Source organism: Amyelois transitella, chromosome 30, assembly GCF_032362555.1.
Source record: "Amyelois transitella isolate CPQ chromosome 30, ilAmyTran1.1, whole genome shotgun sequence".
NCBI lineage: Eukaryota > Metazoa > Arthropoda > Insecta > Lepidoptera > Pyralidae > Amyelois > Amyelois transitella.
In genome coordinates this window covers 2,456,388-2,475,923 of record NC_083533.1, presented here as the reverse complement: position 1 = coordinate 2,475,923, position 19,536 = coordinate 2,456,388, and the positions used below count along the sequence as shown (strand labels likewise).

The following is a 19,536-nucleotide window of genomic DNA, read 5'->3' as shown; positions in this document are numbered from 1 at the left end:
TCTATCGTCGCCTGGATGTTTAGCAACCACACTTGTTAACAGCCATCGATATGGAGGTAAGTCATCTTCTTTCCACGATTCGTTCCACGCTCTTATTTTAGTTTTGGAAATACCTAACATCTCTGCCACTTCTACTAAAAGCCGAGTAACAAGTACAGCACCACACAGCTCTAGCCTTGATATGGAGACTTGTTTAATTGGTGCCACTTTAGTTTTGGCGGTGACGAGTGTGACGCATATATGGTCATTACTATCGATCAAACGAATATAAACTGCTGCTGCTACAGTGTAACGGAAGACATCCATAGAACGAATCCAAGTAAGTCCTAACAATTTTACTACTTCATCTAATCTTAAGTATAATTGTTCTTTAACTTCTTCCTTGATTCTGCTTAATAACTCTTTGCTATTACTCATCCATTTCTGCAACTGAAAACCTCCACGTTTTAACAGTTCATTCATTGCCTTGTATATAATAATTCCTTCTTCTACAGAGTCACAAGACGTCAACAAATCATCCATGTAGAAGTCTTTTTTTACAATTTCAGCTACTATAGGAAAATTCTTCCCTTCATCAATTGAAACCAGTTGCAATGCCTTCACCGCTAGATATGGGGCAGCGGCAGTTCCAAAGGTAAGTCTCTTTAATCTATAATCTTGTATCTCATTACTTGAACTGTCTAACCAAACCAGACGTTGGAAATCAGCATCTTGTTCCGTTACCTTAACCTGGCGATACATTTTTACGATATCCGCAGCTAAACATATTTTAGATACTCTCCATCGCATGTCGTACAACAAAAGTCGTAAATCTGATTGAATTGTTGGACCAATCATTAAAGAATCGTTCAAAGGCACTCCATTTTCATTTTTTGCAGGAGCATCAAATACAACACGAACTTGCGTTGTCTTTCTATCATTTTTTACAACTGCGTGATGAGGTAAGTAACAATTTGTTTTATTATCTATTTCCTCCTTAGGTACTATTTCCATGTGATCTAATTGTGAATATTCTTGAATAACTTCTGTATATTTTTGTTTCATACTTTCATCTCTTTTTAATTTTATTAGTAATCTTTTCAATCTTCTTACAGCTATATCCCTTGAGTTTCCTTCGGCACATTTAGGTTGTTCGTCTTCAAAAGGAAGTTTGACTACATATCTTCCCGTATCATCGCGGTAAGTAGTTCCTTATAAAAATTTTCACATAACAATTCTTCTGTTGATAATATTTTTTTTGTGGGTTTAGGATCAGTTCCTATTTCCCAAAACTTTTTGAGAAGATCATTATCATTAGCACACACATGCATTGTCACCACATTTCTGCTTTTCAATGGTAAGTTATTAACTGTACCTGAAAGAATCCATCCTAAAGATGTAGCTTGAGCTACTAGAGTCCCAGATGGTCCCCTTTTTACTCCGGTCTCAATAATTTGCCCATAAACGTCTGCTCCTAATAATACATCTATTTTATTCGGTATGTTATAATGAGGATCTGCTAACTGTATTTGGTTTGAGCCTACCCAATCCACCGGACGAATTCTTTTGCTTGGAAGAAATGTGGTAATATTCTTCAGTACATAAGCTTGCACTTTAATAATAACATTTGGCTTAATCCTTGAATGAATTTTAAATTCGACCATGTACTTTGCAGTCACGTTTTTGTTACCTTCTAGACCTGAAATTATACCCTTCACAGCAATCTTTTTAACTCCTAGATTCTGTGCTGTTGCTTCGGTGACAAATGATGCCTGAGATCCTTGATCTAAAAGTGCTCTGATTGTAAACCGACTATTACTAGTTGTTTCTGCATCCACGAGCGCTGTCGCAAGCAAAATATGGTTATGGACTGAGACATGATCAGATGAATGACATGAAATAATTGGATCGTTTTCTGTAGCATTATTTGATTCATCTACCTCCTGTGTCTCAACATCTTCACAATTTACAAATGTTGCTGCGTTTTCCGTTTCAGACCCACCAGAACCTGGACCCTCTGAGCTACCAGATGGATGTAATAAAGAATGATGTTTTCTTTTACATATTCTACAAGTGACAGGACTCCGGCATGCCTTGACAGTGTGATTGCTACCCAAACAATTATAGCACAGACGATTATTGGCAACGAAATTATGGCGACTATTATAATTCATCTGTGCAAATTTCTTGCAAAAACATATTTTGTGATTCTCAGAACACAACTCACAAATCACATTCACAACATGCATTGTTTTCATTTTATTTGCTTCATTGGGAATTGAGTGTCTCTGCTTTGGTTCAATACATTCAAGAGCTAGAAATCTACTTTGCAAAAACCTTGTAAATTGCTTATAAGTAGGAAGCTCATTAGACTCATCAGCAGATACACTTAACTCCCACTGCTTACGGGTTTCAACATCAAGTTTATAATTAACAATATGTATTATTATGATATCCCATGAACTCACATCTATGTCAAGATTTTTTAAACCATTAATACAATCAGTAGTTGTGCTCAACAAATCCTTTAAAGCTGATGCAGATTCAACATTACTACCTTTCTGACTAAATAACCTTTTTAGTATACAATTAGCAATATACTTTTTGTTGTTAAATCTATTTTCTAATTGCTGCCAACATTGCATATAGTTAGCCGCCGTAACTGGTATTTGCCTTATAAGAAGCTCCGCTTCACCAGTCAAGTGTCCCTTCAAGTAATGCATCTTTTGGACGTCATCAAGATTGTTATTGGAATGAATTAAAGACACGTATAAATCACGAAAAGACATCCAGTCATTATAATTACCCGAAAACGTGGGGATGGTAATTTTTGGCAACTTGACTGAAGAAGAAGAAGCATGACCTGAAGAACATGAGGAGGTTGAACCTTTTTCATTTTTAGAGGCCTTAATTTCATTAAGTGAATTTAAATACCGTTTAAGTAAACATTTGTACTCAATATATATTTCTTCCGTACTATCATAAATATTTTCTTGACCGTAAACACTGTTCTGAATATCTTCCCACTTAAAACCCTTAATCAATTGTTGATGGGTGTTCATAAATTCAACCCATAGTTGCTCAATGTTATCAAGTCTAGTTTCTAAATATGGTTCAATTATTCGTTCCTTTGGCGATTTCTTAAAGTTAATATAAGCTTTGTTAATTCTAGTAAATATATCTCTTTGATAGTTAATTAAACCATCCATCTTTCTGTTCTATAGGTACAAATTTAACTCATTAAAAATATTTAAAAATTTTTACAAGTGTTTGAGTTCTAACGAACTTTTTAAAATTTGGGCATAGGTTCCCCGTCTCAACCTTTTTCAACAAATTATTCTAAGTGTAAGATATGATAAATTATTCTAAGTTAATATTATTAAGGAAAAATTACAAGTTAATAGAGTCCATATAATAAAGTTCAAATTAGCTTGAATGTCTAGCAATTTTCCAAGTTTCTTTTTCCTTGAACATAAGATTTAAATTTGCTTGAATAATAGTATGAATAAATGTACTCACAGTAAACCGCGGATTTACTCACACCGCTTTACACAACACTTGAAGACACATATGACAGGTATTCCACCTGCACACTCCTTGCCTGCACTCCTGACGTCACTGGATTCTCGTTTCAGTTCCGTCTTCAGGTCTGCTATCTCACTCACTCCTTGAGGATCAGCAGCACCCTGATGAATACCCGAGCAGCGATCCACTGCCCCTACTGGGCTTTTTCTTCACCGGCTTGGTATCCACTGAAGATCACTTCGTCCGTCTCGAATGGACCATTTTGGTCCTTACGAGCTGGATTGTGTAGTAGCCAGCAAGAAAGTGAGTTTGCCGTGAAAGTGCCAGGTTAAAGGAAGCAGTAGCTCGTTGATGATACCAGGCCCTGCAACAGCAGAGCTTTGGAGATTAAGCAGCATCATCCAACGCAGTCTACTACCGCAGAGGTGCGGAGGAAGTGAGTGCAAAAGTGCAATACGTGTTGGTGAACCGTGAGTAAATTTAACATTATTACGTGATAGATAAGGGTAATCAAGCAAGATTAGTATAGCTGGTTACCAAAGACAAAATGGAGCTATTAAATGTTCAATACAATATCATGGAGCAATTAAAAAAGTCCAAAATTAACTTTAAGAAGAGTCCTAAGGAAAGATTGTCGAAAACACATATAGAAACCAGGTTGCAAACTATCGACTCTAAATGGTCAGAATTTACAGGAAATCATTACAAATTGTTACAAATTAAAGACATATCTGAGTTGAGTTATTTTAAAGATGGGCTTTATGATGACACAGAAGAATTTTATATAGAGTTTAAATCCGAGTTAAGGGATTTTGTAGAAAAGTTGACGTCTACGAATAAAGACATAATTCCGTCAGAAGAATTGTCATCTTTCAATGTCGCATGCAGTAGTAAAGGCAATGTCAAGCTCCCAAAAATAGCTATCCCGACGTTCTCCGGAAAGTACACCGAGTGGACGACATTTCGCGATTTGTTTCTGTCCTTGGTACACAACAACAGCTCCATCGACGATGTCCAGAAGCTACATTATTTAAAAGGGAGTTTAGCAGGAGAGGCAGAGCAGTTATTGCGTCACATACCGATAACTTATGAAAATTATTCGCAGTGTTGGTCTACGTTAGAGAGTAGATATGATAATAAACAGTTCCTAGTAAATTGTTTATTAAATAGCTTTTTTTGTAAGAGAAAAATAGAAAGAGAGTCTGCCACCGCCATTAAAGATTTGTTAAATAGTACTGTAGATATGTTGAATGGTATAAAAAGTTTAGGTATTAATATAGAGTCCTGGGATATTTTGATTATTTATATAGTTAGTGCAAAACTGGACCAAGAGTCGCGCAAGCAATGGGAGGCTAAAGTTAGTCAACTTTTATTACAGTCAAATGTATTACCCGATTTGAAACAATTTAAAGAGTTTTTGGAAAATAGGTTTCATTCACTAGAATTTTTAGACAACAAAATAAATGAATTTAATAAAACCAATGAGTATAATAGTCATCCAGCTACAGCCAACCCTTCTAAAATAGTGAGTATGTTAGAAATTGAGCAAACGTGTCCATATTGCAAAGAAAGTCATAAGCTTAGCAATTGTAACGATTTTTCGAATTTAATTTATAGTAAAAGAATGAATTTTGCTGAAATGAATAGAATTTGTTTCAAATGCCTTGTGCCAAACCATTTAGCAAAGAATTGTCGCAGTAGTAATTTTTGTAGTATCTGTAACCAGCGACACCATTCTCTCTTACACCAATTTCCTGCAAGCTTCAAAGAAAGTGAGAATGGTGATAAGTGTCAAGAAGCTACCTCTGACACACCAGTTGTGTTAGGAGATAATATAACACATATTAAAAGTCACCTTTTAAGAGAAAATTCTAAGCATGTTATACTGCCAACAGCGTTAGTCGATACTGAGTCTTATCACAATCAAAGGCACACTCTCCGAGCTTTAGTGGATCAGTGCTCGGAAGCTTCCTTCATTACAGAAAAGGTAGTTAAACAATTGGGCTTGAGGAAGATTTCAACAAACAGTAGAGTAACAGGTTTAGGTTGTGCCAAGAGTATTACTTCACGAACTATGGTGATTTTACCAATACGCTCTCGTATTAGTCCTTGTTATATTAGAAATATTAAAGCATATGTAGTTGATAAAATAACCACTGTAATTCCATCCAGGGCAATTGGGGTTTCTTGGTCAACATTGAACACGGTAAAATTAGCTGATCCGAACTACCATACACCCAGCTCAATTGATCTTCTATTAGGTGCTGAAGTGTACAGCAACATAATGAGAGATGGTCTCCTCAAATCCTCTACAGGAACCACAATCGCACAGAATACCACATTAGGGTGGATTATAAGTGGCGAAGTAGAAACTTCTAAACAGAACTATCATATAAGAAAGTATGTAAATAAATATTAGATGTGTGTTATTATAGTATCTACTTGTACGTTATTTATTTTATTTTAGTCACGATACATTAGTGTTTCCTATAACAGAATTAGTTCTATTTAAAAAAGATTATAGTTACAGAAATTGTTTATTGTGCAATGAGTATAAAATATGGTCAAAATAATGTTCAACAGCTTATAGATCGAATTAATTTGAAGATTCTTTAGATATATTATAAACTTCTACTTTATTTTATTTTCATTTTAATGCATATGTCTTTATACATTTCAGTTAGCTATCTTAAAACTTGTATTGTTTAGTGTTAACATGGTGTTTGCGTTTTTAAGATGATATTGTTTAAACGAAGAAATCAAAGTATAATTTCTTAACTGATGTAATTATTAATACAGTCCACTAGTTTTAAATGGTCAGGATACCTACACTACAAACAATGTAGGTACATAAAATTTTATAAGTTTTTGTTACAAAAGGATGTTTCACTGTCGTCTTATGATGAATAATAATATTTTTAAGTTAAGTTTGAGATTCTATATAAGTTCATGTAATTTGAATATGAAGATTAAGACTAGAAATGTTTCTTATTGTATGTAGTAGTTTATATTAAGTCAGTCTATTTGAGTTCATGATTTGAAACTTTTAAGTTACGTGCCTGATTGTATTTATGAAATAGGCTATGGCGGGCAGTTAAATTGAAAGACTGTCGTCTTTGGCGGGCAGAATGTTTAAAATTGTATAGCACACTGGCCGCTTACAAAAAAGGTTAATATTTAAGTGAAGAAAAATAGTGATCTTCTTTTGTTAATTTTTTCACAATGGTTGTCATGAATTGGAATTACTCACGATATGTTTATGTTTTGAGTTTTTATATTATAGTTTTATTTTATTTACCAACACGTAGTATTTTATTTTATCTCGGCATATTTCGGTTGAACATTTACGACACTTCAAGACAAACACAGTCTATACTCGAATGCTTACACAATTTGATACTCGACGTTAAATTACAATGACATACAACATATATTTTATGAATTTAACTTTAACGACATATTTTTTAACTTTTTCGTCAATGCATACACTGTTACAAATACCCATGATTTCTTGATCTGTAACTGGTTACAAAAAGTCGCCAAATCGGAACAATAAAGTCTCTTTTCACAACTAGTTACCAAACAGCGAAAACAATTCTTCTCTTGTAACTGGTTACGTAAGTTTTGTTACCAAAGTGGACGAAGGGATTCATTATTAAGGCGTATGCCACAATGTATGCAAACACCTGTATGACTCGCATGACGTACATGCGAGCATCCTTGACGTTCGAGAACACTAAGCGACATAAACTAACGTGCATTCAAACACCCTTGAATTGACGTGTATGCCAGTACGGTACACGTAATACATACATACATACAATCACGTCTATATCCCTTGCGGGGTAGACAGAGCCTACAGTCTTGTAAAGACTGATAGGCCACGTTCAGCTATTTGGCTTTAAGATAGGATTGAGATTCAAATAGCGACAGGTTGCTAGCCCATCGCCTAAAAGAAGAATCCCAAGTTTATAAGCCTACCCCTTAGTCGGCTTTTACGACATTCATGGGAAAGAGATGGAGTGGTCCTATTCTTTTTTGTATTGGTGCCGGAAACCACACGGCACTTACACGTAATAGCGTACACAACTAAGTGTACATTTAAACTACCTATTTAAAAAAACTGACACGAATCTTGTTCCTCTGATATCCGTTACATCACTCTATTCTTTAGTAATAGTAACAATACATTCATTAGGGTCCCATGTCTTTCCACTAGTACAAAATTGCGCTAAAATTCTCACAACACAATCGTTATTTGTCAAGCGTTGACTGTTCTTATAGACGAGAAGATTCGGTGACAACATTACCTCATCAGAATTGAAGCGATCGTAAAAATCAATATCTGCGGGTGATATAGGTTATGTATGTACCAAAGGCAAAGCCGTGGCGGGCCGATAGTATGTAGTATGAAACATACATATATACATAAAATCACATCTATATCCCTTGCGGGGTAGACAGAGCCAATTTAACAATCTTATAAAGACTGAAAGGCCACGTTCAGCTGTTTTGGCTTCCTGATAGAATTGAGATTCAAATAGTGACAGGTTGCTAGGCAATCGCCTAACAGACGAATCCCAACTTTATAAGCCTATCCCTCAGTCGCTTTTTACGACATCCACGAGAGATGGAGTGGTCCTAATCTTATTTTTTATTAGTGCCAGGAACCACACGGCCCAGTAGGATGATGAAAGTTTAAAACTATATACTTATAGATCCGCACTTTTGTAATTACGATTCGGTTACAACAGCCGCCCCCTGCAGTTGGGGGCGCCACAGTAGCAGTACAGCATTTTCCCGGGCACGGAGCCGACGTCGTAGTTGTAATTCCACGTGAGCTCTGTGCCGGCGCGGATGTGGGACAGAGCGAAGAACGCGACCCACGGGAAGCGCGGGTCGTGCGTGTCCACGAACACGTTCTGCACGAACACGTTGGGCGTGCACGAGTGCTGGGGACAATAATTAAAAAAAATAATATATATATATACAGGGTGACATTTAAAACAACTGCATCCTTTTATACATAGACTATACGCATGCTTCTGAGCTGTTTGAGCCTATTTTTATTTAAATTAAACGTCATCATTTTCACTTTTAAAAAACCCTCAAAAACTACGTCACACGCTTTAATACAGACCAATACTATATATATATATATATATATCACTTTACAGTATTAAGTAGTTCCCCGTGGTGTCTGTCTCTATGTATGTATGCTTAGTATTTAAAAACTAAACGACGGCTTTTGACTTATTAATTCACTACAGGCCGTCCGCGACTTCGTACGCGTGGAATCAATTCCGCGGGAACTCTGGTAGCCTATATGTTATTCTGGGTCTTCAGCTACCTACATACCAAATTTCATCGTAATCGGTTGAGTAGTTTTTGCTTGAAATAGTAACAAACATCCATACTGACATACTCAGAAACTTTCGCATTTACATTCAGTCAGAAAAGTATCGGGAATGGATTATTTATTTATGGTTCCAAATTCAAATTTTTGTTTTTTTTGTTGTTGTTAGATTGGCACAACTGTTTTCCATTTTGGCGCGGAGTTTGAGTTGCATCTGTTGTTTACATTAAATACAGTGCTATTTTTAGTTATATCATATCTAGTGTGTATTGCTAATTTCATAATGGATAAAAACATCGAACAAAGAGTTTGTCTTAAATTTTGCATTGCCAATGGAATATCGTGTTGAGAGTCACTGAAAATGTTACAGAAGGCTTACGGTGAATCGACTTTATCAAAAACTCGTGCTTATGAGTGGTACAAAGCGTTCAAAAGCGGTCGAGATGTGATGGAAGATTTGCCTCGCTCTGGTAGGCCATCAACGTCTGCAACTGAAGTTAACATCGCAAAAGTGAAGGAAATAGTGACTGAAAATCCTCATTCAACTTTGAGAGAGATAGCCACCGAACTTTCTGTATCTCACGAGTCGATCCGTACCATTTTAACTAATAATTTGGGTATGAAACATGTTGCCGCTCGGCTAGTCCCAAAAGACCTGAATTTTTTTCAAAAACTCAATCGCATGAGAGTCGCTGAGGACATGCTAGAACGAGTCAATTCCGACCCAACATTCATGAAACGCATTGTTACTGGTGACGAGACGTGGGTTTACGAGTTTGACATGCAAACTAGTCAACAAGCTTCGGAGTGGCGCCTTCCAACTGAACCGATACCGAAAAAACCACGCCAAAGTCGTTCAAAAGTCAAAGTCATGTTGACTGTTTTCTTTGACTATCGCGGTGTTGTGCACTCGGAATTCTTGCCGGAAGGTCAAACGGTAAATAAGGAATATTATTTGAGTGTTATGCGGCGTTTAAGAGAGCAAATCCGACGAAAAAGGCCAGATTTGTGGAAAGAAAATTCTTGGATTTTGCACCATGATAATGCACCTTCGCACTAGGCCATCATTGTGAACGAATTTTTAACCAAACACTCAACAAATACCATCGAGCAACCACCATATTCACCAGATATGGCTCCAGCCGACTTTTTTCTTTTTCCTAAACTCAAATTACCACTTCGTGGCACCCGTTTTCAATCGGTAGAAGACATAAAAGAGAATTCGCGGCGAGAACTGACCTCAATTCCGGAAACAGCGTTTAAAAAATGTTTTGATGATTGGATTATTCGTTGGCGTAAGTGTATCGTTTCTAAAGGAGCATATTTTGAAGGTGATAAAATAAATTTGGATGAATAACAAACAGTTTGTGTATTATTGATCTTTTCCTGCTACTTTCTTGACAGAGTAGTATAATATTAGTAGGATTTAATCACGTGTATATCCTGCACGGCAAGACAGAGCCAGCAGTCTCGATAGAGATAATTACGTTCAGCTGTTTGACTCAATGATAGAATTGAGATTCAAATAGTGACAGGTCCATGATCGATCCAATTCGAGTTAAGTTCCCCTGAAAAGTTTGCGAAGGTCAACCTTTGCAGGTAAAACTAACCCGTATTGGATCCATGCCTATGCCTACACATCAATTTGACGGCCTCTGTGGCGCAGCGGTAGTACGCTTGTCTGTGACACCGGAGGTCCCGGGTTCAAATCCCGGCCAGGGCATGATGAGAAAAGAACTTTTTCTGAATGGCCTGGGTCTTGGATGTTTATCTATATAAGTATTTATTATAAAATATAGAATCGTTGAGTTAGTATCTCGTAACACAAGTCTCGTACTTATTTCGAGGCTAACTCAATCTGTGCAATTTGTCCCGTATTTATTTATTTATCAATACGCCTGAATGTGCAGGTTTCCTCACGATGTTTTCCCTCCACGTGAGTGAACATAACTTTGATAATAGTCATTGGTTCATATCCGCAGTGGGATTCGAACCTGTGCCTCTCTGCGCATCACACATTTAACCGGGCACCTTACCGATTCGACCACGGACGCTCTAAAAATTTTAAACACAATAAAAGTGCCGTGTGGTTCCCGGCACCAATACAAAAAAGAATAGGACCACTCCAACTCCACACTGGATGTCGTAAGAGGCGACTAAGGGATAGGCTTATAAACTTGGGATTCTTTTTTAGGCGATGGGCTAGCAACTTGTCACTATTTGAAAATCTCAATTCTATCATTAAGCCAAATAGCTGAACGTGGCCATTAAGTCTATTCGAGACTGTTGGCTCTGTCTACCCCGCAAGGGATATAGACGTGACCGTATGTATGTATGTATGTACAATATGAATGCAATTGTACTGAATACTTAGCTGCTTTTCAGACAAAAAGTGTTGCAATTACTTACATTGAAGGAAGGAAGTATACAGAAATCGTGGCAAGTGGAAAGAGGTAGTCTCTGCCTACCCCTCCGGGAAAGAGGCGTGATTTTATGTATGTATGTATGTATTACTTACATTGAGGTACCTGCCTATGTTGCCCTGAACCTTGGCGTCCATGATGTAACACGCCTCGTCTTTGCCGAATAAAGACCGTACGGACCTGACAAAACAATTTGTTTTATACATAAGTTTATTTTAAATTAAATTGGGAAAGAGGTTTTTATGTATGTATGTAGGTAAATTAAATTAAATGTGCCGTGTGGTTCCCGGCACCAATACAAAAACGAACAGGACCACTCCATCTCTTTCCCATGGATGTAGTAAAAGGCGACTAAGGGATAGGCTTACAAACTTGAGATTCTTTTTTTAAGGCGATGGGCTAGCAACCTTTCACTATTTGAATCTCAAATGTATCATTTAGCCTATTAGCTGAACGTGGCCATATGTATGTATTTATGTATGTTTATTTAAAATTGAATAGAAACCTTAAAACACGTGAATTAGTACATCAAACTGAAAAACTTTTACTATTCGAGCAACATCAAAACCGCCACACAAAAATGCCAGCGAAAGAAGTTGTGAAAATGCTGCAGTGTAGTTTGTTCAAATTCAAAATTTTCATTATTTATTACAGGATGCTTCATATCGCTTAATAATTGTCAAATATTTTGGTTTCACAACATTAGTTGACGTCAAATAAATTACTTTAAACTAATTTTACTGCCGCTTCCAACGCGTCAGTGCAGAAGAAGCGGTAACAAACTGCACTGTTGCATTTTCTTCAACAACGTCAACTTCACAACTATCCAAACTTAGAATAGAAATGTGTGTTCCGCCGATTCTTATACACCTGCGCTTTGGAAGCGGAAGTAGATTATACTTATTCATGTTGACGTCAATAAGCGATACGTTGTATTCAATTTTAAAAATAAATCTATTTCTAATACTCACCTATATTTGGGTACAAATTCGTTTGCGCCGATGGCGGCCTGCGCCATAAACTGAGATGGTTCTTTTGCTGTAAAGAAAAAGAGAGAGAAAAAATATCAGAACAAAATACAATCAGTTTGGATCATTACAATATCTAACCATATACTAGTTTGATTGCTAACCGATAATCTTACAGTGAGGGAAACCATCGTGGGGAAACCTGCACATCAAATTTGGGATAAGTTTTCCTGCAAAGGTCCCATCAGTCGGTAGTATCGCTTCGTTTAAGTCCTGACTCATATCCTCTCCTCACCAGAGAGGTGACGACGCAACAGGGACTCAAGGAGGAATTCCCAAGAATTGGATAATATTAAAAATCATAAAAAAGGGTACTATATAAATTGATATAAATATATACAGAACACATAACGTCGCCTTAAAGAAGAATCCCATGTTTATAAGCCTATCCCTTAGTCACCTTTTACAACGTCCATGGGTAAGAGATGGAGTTGTCCTATTCTCTTTTATATTAGTGCCGGGAACCACACGTCACTAATTTTGAAAATAAATCTATTCTAAACAGTTCGTGTCAAGACTTTAAATAGCGTTACGAAGAACATTACTCACCTTCCTCATCATCGCTGATGGTGATGCAGCCGTTGTCCTCCATGCCCTTGTCGACCTCCTTCGCCTTCTCTTTCTCCGCGTCCTTCTTTTTCGTCCTATCTCTTTTACGCAAACGTTTGCTGTCGGAAAAAATTAAATATTTCAAATAGCTGATGATTCGAACAGTATGATGATGGAATCGTACAGTCCGTTGTAATATATCAAAATATTTAATATTTAAATTTAAATATTATTTTATACGTATATATCAGCCGTTTACGCCCATAACAGCAAGATGCAGACAGAGGGTCGTGATCGTGGTGAAATGCTTGCGATCCCATACATACATACATAAAATCACGCCTTTTTCCCGGAGGGGTAGGCAGAGACTACCTCTTTCCACTTGGCACGATCTCTGCATACTTCCTTCGCTTCATCCACATTCATAACTCTCTTCATGCAAGCTCGGCGGTTTCGGGTACTCTTGACCTGACCCTTTACCAGGACGTCATTAATTTGATCAACATACGTTCGTCTAGGTCTTCCCACTCCGACCTTTCCCTCCACACTCTCCATGTATATCTGCTTAGTCAACCTGTTTTCATTCATCCTCTCCACATGACCGAACCATCTCAACATACCCTTTTCTATTCTTTTATTTATATTTTCTGCGATCCCATGATGCCCTCAAAATGGCAAGAGGGGCTCACGGAGGGGTTATAGTGGGTAAGCTGCCACATCAGGTACCAGGAGGCCCACACATTCCAGGTGAAAACTCCATACCCTCCATTCCCGGACTCATTAGTCCGTTAAAAAAAATAGATTTCCCCATCTATAAAAAGTAAAAGGCGATGCGCTAGCAACCTGTCACTAGTTGAATCTCAATTCTATCGTGAAGCCAAACAGCTGAACGTGGCCGTTCAGTCTTATCAAGACTGTTGGCTCTGTCTACGCCCCAAGGGATATAGACGATGTATGTATGTATGTACAAAAAAAGTGTGATGATAGTTACCTGAATTCTGTGAGTCCATGTCCAATGAACCCTGGCTGGAAGTCATCATCCTCTTTGTCTTCGTTCGTGTTGGTCGCTTCTTCCTCCGATGACGACTCCTCTTCTGATGACTTCGATGATTTCTACGCAAGGATTAAGAACAAGATTTTGAGGTTTTTAAAAACATTCAATTTCATCACAAACCGTGTGGTGGCACGGCATTTTAGATAAGGAACACTCCTGCGCAGGTACGAGTACAACGCTGTAACTTATACATACATATGTTCACGTCTATATCCCTTGCGGGATAGACAGAGCAAACAGTCTTGAAAAGACTGAATGGCCACGTTCAGCTATTTGGCTTAATGATAGAATTGAGATTCAAATAGTGACAGGTTGCTAGCCCATCGTCTAAAAAAGAATCCCAAGTTTGTAAGCCTATCCCTTAGTAGCCTTTTACGACATCCATGGGAAAGAGATGGAGTGGTCCTATTCTTTTATGTATTGGTGCCGGGAACCACACGGCACGGTGTAACTTATAACAGTGCTAATTATGTAGGTACACGTTCTCACCCGGTCTAGTTTCTTGTCCTCTTCAGGTATATCTTCCTCGTAGCCCTCCTTCATCTGTTCCACCACCTCGATGTAATCCAACTCGGCTAAATATTCATCGCCTTCGTTCAAGCCGTCCTGAAAATAATATTAAATACATTTCAAATTATTCGCATTAATCAGAGTTCATGAGATGTTCATTACAAGAAAATAGAACAGCTATTACTATTTTGAAAAATAGCGCATTAATCAGGGTTCATGAGATGTTCATTACAAGAGAAAAGCTATTGCTATTTGAAACGTAGCAAATTAAATAAGAAAATAGTATACATACATATATTCCATTTATATCCGTTTCAGGGTAGACAGAGCCAATAGTCTAACAAAGACTGAAAGTCTATATTTAGTATATAGATAAGAAAAGCAAGGAAATGTATCTATAAATAAATTGGTGTGGTTTTATTTAACTTAATTTTACGTAAAAATTACATAATATTATTAATAGGTAGTAGTTAAAATACATATTCAAGTTACATAGCTGGTTATCAAAATGAATAGAAAAATTAGTAAAAAAAAAAGGAAGCAGGTCTACAAATAATAATATCTGAAAAGCTAAAAGCTGGAAGCTAAGCTGCACTTTTAGCTGCATCTTGCTGTTAAGGGCGTAAAGGGCTGATACTCGTATATACGTATGATATAATTACAACTGAGATAAGGTGCCGTGTGGTTCCCGGCACCAATACAATAAATCTACTCACCAAGTTAGCCGTAGCGTCCGTGAGCAAGTTCCCTGCGTACACGCAGAGGAAGGCACCCTTGGGCACGTCGTTCAAAGCGCGGATCCCCCAGCCGCGGTTCAAGGTTTTGAACACCTGGCCAGCAGTGGCGGTTTTTAGACAAAGACAAAAGATTTTTTCCGTGTGGTTCCCGGCATTGCCGTGTGATTCCCGGCACCAATACACAAAAGAATAGGACCACTCCATCTCTTTCCCATGGATGTCGTAAAAGGCGACTAAAAGATAGGCTTATAAACTTGGAGTTCTTTTTTAGGCGATTGGCTAGCAACCTGTCACTATTTGAATCTCAATTCTATCATTAAGCCAAATAGCTGAACGTGGCCATTCAGTCTTTTCAAAACTGTTGGCTCTGTCTACCCCGTATATAGACGTGACCATATGTATGTATGTATGTACAAAAGATTTTTATTTGCCGAACATGCTATATGTATGTATGACTAAATGTAAATATTTATATCTACGCACTTGGCCGGTTTTCATATGAAAGAAACTGTATGGCGATTATAAAGCTTTTTGTATCTTTATTTTATTCTAAATATCAGTCGTTCTGTATGTTTTGTGACACAAATAAAAATACATACATACAAACATAAAATCACGTCTTTATCACGGCGAGGTAACGGTACGAGGTACGTAACAATCACGTCTTTATCCTTTGCGGGGTAAACAGAGCTAACAGTCTTGAAAAAACCGATAGGCCACGCTCAGCTGTGAAACCATTTCATGACGAAATTGAGATTCAAATAGTGACAGGTTGCTAGCCCATCTCTTACAAAGAAGAATCACAAGTTTACTAGCTCCATCCACCCATGGAAAAGATATGGAGTAAAATAAATACAATTTTACCTGTAATTTAAGCTGTAGTGGATGTTGCGCCACCCGATTCAGACAAGTCTGTTTACATTTACACCTGCCAAAAAGAAAACAACAATTAGTATAATAAAAGCGAGGTAGAAATAGTTTAATCGTGTGGTTCCCGGCACCAATAAAAAAAAAGAATGGGACCACTCCATCTCTTTCCCATGGATATCGTAAAAGGCGACTAAGGCTTACAAACTTGGGATTCTTTTTTAAGGCGATGGGCTAGCAACCTGTCACTATTTGAATCTCAATAATATCATTAAGCCAAATAGCTGAACGTGGCGATTCAGTCTTTTCAAGACTATTGGCTCTGTCTACCCCGCAAGGGATATAGACGTGACCATATGTATGTAGAAAGAGCTTATATTGTTATCATTATTAAGAAGTTTATTGTTTTACCTGGAGTTACACTCGTAAATCCCCGAAGGTAAGGGTTCAGGTAGCCTTCTGTACTGGTAGCCCACGTTGTCGTCCAAACCGATGGTGCGTGCGCCCTCTAGCGTCATTTTCCAGCACGCGCATTTTGTTTTGTCCTGTGGGAACGACCAAAAATTGTTAAGACGAGTTTGGAGAAAAGTTTCAGTTTATATCCGGTGCGAAGGACCAGAACTTTGTAAGAACATATTTGAGATGAAGGGATTTTCGATTTATCACGACAGTACGAAGGACAAAAACTTTATTAGGACGAATTAAAATTAACCAATACTTTCTGAAGAATTACATTTTAGTCTATCTAGCAAGAAGGACCACATTTTTGGAATAAATAAACTTTGATTTATCGTGTTCTTGACAAGGTTGTGAAACGAATTCCGATATTTTCTTGGTGACTTCGGTATGCCACAGCTAACTGACGCTCTTACAGTCAGGCGAATGTATATATAACTACACTAGAGGCCGCCCGCGACTTCGTCCGCATGGAAACCCTATCAATCCCGTGGGAACTCCGGGATAAAAATTTGCCTATATGTTATTCCGGATCTTCAGCTACCTAAATACCAAACTTCATCGTAATCGGTCGGTCGGTAACGTAGTTTTTGCGTGAAAGAGTAACAAACATCCATACTGACATACTCACAAACTTTTCCATTAATAATATTATTAGGATTATCCAATTTGGGTTAGATTTCTCTATAACAGTTTATTTATTTATTCAATACATCTTACAAGCTTACAGATATTACATCCAAAATGCTTACAAGATAAATTTAACAGTTGCGTGTTCAGATAGAATAAAAATCTCTTGGTATCTTGAAATCTGAATCATGATCATTGTGCGAATTTAAGAGCGCAATGCATAAGTTCAAATTCTACCGCGGTCATGTATCAGTGGCTCTTCTCAGAGTTACGTACATTAGTTTGTGTGCTAACCGATGGTGTTATGGTGAGAAAACCTGCAAATTAAGTCAGACTTACCCCCTAGGAGCCTATTTACAAGTGGGGACACAACCGTAACAAAGGTCAGCGGGACGTCAAATCTGACCTTCGTGACCTTACTGACCTCGCAGTCGTCGGTGCAGTCGCAGCCGCACAGGAACTCGGGGTCGATGTTGAGCGGCACCCCCGCGGTGGGCGTCCGCTCCGTGTTGTAAGAACAGAACTCCGGCAGCGACTCGTCGTAATAGTTCACGCACGGCACCGGCACGTTCTCTTTGCCGTGAGACAGGTCCTGTCGGTGATAAAATACAAACATACATGTGTAGAAAGTATAGTAAAAAGTTAGTTATTCACTAAAGAAGACAGAAGGAGGAAAGAGGAGAGAAATAAATAGTTTAAAAGTACAATATTGTTGGACTTAAAATAAAAAACTAATTTTGACAATAAATATACTCTCTCTCTCTCTCAATCTCTGACATTTTTTCCTAACTCAACAAACCATTTATGTGTCTATGTTTATAACAAGAAGGTAACTGTTTACGACGGTACATACAATTTGAAAACGAAGTTTGGGAATCTTAAAATTCCCATGTTAAAAGTAAAAATGAACATGATTCTTCTTTTAGGCTATTAGCTTTTCCCTTCATCGACTTTTACGTGATATGGAGTGGTCCCATTGTAAAGTGCCGGAGACCACACGGCACTTGTTATACTCGGAATTACGAGGTATGGAGTAGTTTCACTGTAAAGTGCCGGAGACCACACAGCACTTGTTATACTCGTAAATACGAGGTATGGAGTAGTATCATTGTAAAGTGCCTGAGACCACACGGCACTTGTTATACTCGGAATTACGAGGTATGGAGTAGTTTCACTGTAAAGTGCCGGAGACCACACAGCACTTGTTATACTCGTAAATACGAGGTATGGAGTAGTATCATTGTAAAGTGCCTGAGACCACACGGCACTTGTTATACTCGGAATTACGAGGTATGGAGTAGTTTCACTGTAAAGTGCCGGAGACCACACAGCACTTGTTATACTCGTAAATACGAGGTATGGAGTAGTATCATTGTAAAGTGCCTGAGACCACACGGCACTTGTTATACTCGTATTTACCAACCTTTTTGCCCACGAGACACTTGTTGAGCACGAACTCGGCCAAGCAGTGGGTGCTGGGCGAGAAGTCGAACAGGTCCACGGCCATGTCGGAGCGCACGGCGCGCAGGTAGCCGTGCAGCTCGCGCAGGCTGCGCACGCGCCGCCCGCACGGCGCGCGGTACATCACCTCCTTGTGCCCCTTGAACCGGACTATTTGTCTGGCGGGAGAGAGACAACAATATATCAATATGTTCCTTTAACTGGAGGCCGCCCGCGACTTCGTCCGCGTGGAATCAATCCCGCGGGGGATCCGGGATAAAAAGTAGCCTATATGTTATTCTGGGTTTTCAGCTACCTACATACCAAATTTCATCGTAATCGGTTAGGTAGTTTTTGCGTTAAAGAGTAACAAACCTCCATACTGACATCCTGACATACTCACAAACTTTCGCATATATTATACTAGAGGCCGCCCGCGACTTCGTCCGCATGGAAACCCTATCAATCCCGCGGGAACTCTGGGATAAAAAGTAGCCTATGTGTTATTCTGGGTCTTCAGCTACCTACATACCAAATTTCATGGTAATCGGTTCAGTAGTTTTTGCGTGAAAGAGTAACAAACATCCATACAAACTTTCGCCTTTATAATAGTAGTAGGATTAGTAGGATATATAACATTGGCGTTTTGTTTCACTGGCCACTTTAATCACAAATTTCTCATCACTGGTTAGGAATTCCAAATTCAAATTTATTCAGCTATTAACGCATTGTGTTACATTACTTAATCGGCACAATAATGAAGGGTTTTTAAACGCGCTAATCTCAGGAACTACTGGTTCGAATTGAAAAATTATTTTTGCGTTGACTAGACCATTTATCGAGGAAGGCTTTCGGCAAGCAATTATAAAGAGCAAAGAAATAATGGAAGATGTGAAAAAAACGGCGAAACATTATTCATCCTTGAGGGCTTTAATGATGCCCAAAATAACTATTCCACGCGGACGAAGACGCGGGCACAGCT

The 19,536-nt window shown here is 38.2% G+C and overlaps 1 protein-coding gene across 3 annotated transcripts in view; it reads right to left on the bottom strand.

The window, feature by feature from the left end:
* Nucleotides 1-7,158: 7,158 nt before the first annotated feature.
* Nucleotides 7,159-19,536, bottom strand: part of LOC106130051 (histone-lysine N-methyltransferase SETDB1-A) — a 37,745-nt gene continuing 25,367 nt past the window's right edge. For all 3 annotated transcript variants that reach the window (XM_060952937.1, XM_060952938.1, XM_060952939.1), the window contains exons 26-36: nucleotides 18,538-18,733; nucleotides 17,539-17,706; nucleotides 16,440-16,573; nucleotides 16,026-16,089; nucleotides 15,141-15,254; nucleotides 14,404-14,520; nucleotides 13,852-13,973; nucleotides 12,861-12,979; nucleotides 12,255-12,321; nucleotides 11,379-11,463; nucleotides 7,159-8,456 (exon numbers count right to left, since the gene is read on the bottom strand). In XM_060952937.1, the coding sequence (XP_060808920.1) occupies nucleotides 8,250-8,456; nucleotides 11,379-11,463; nucleotides 12,255-12,321; nucleotides 12,861-12,979; nucleotides 13,852-13,973; nucleotides 14,404-14,520; nucleotides 15,141-15,254; nucleotides 16,026-16,089; nucleotides 16,440-16,573; nucleotides 17,539-17,706; nucleotides 18,538-18,733 (1,393 nt within the window). In that variant the 3' untranslated portion in view covers nucleotides 7,159-8,249. The remainder of the gene's footprint in view (nucleotides 8,457-11,378; nucleotides 11,464-12,254; nucleotides 12,322-12,860; nucleotides 12,980-13,851; nucleotides 13,974-14,403; nucleotides 14,521-15,140; nucleotides 15,255-16,025; nucleotides 16,090-16,439; nucleotides 16,574-17,538; nucleotides 17,707-18,537; nucleotides 18,734-19,536) is intronic.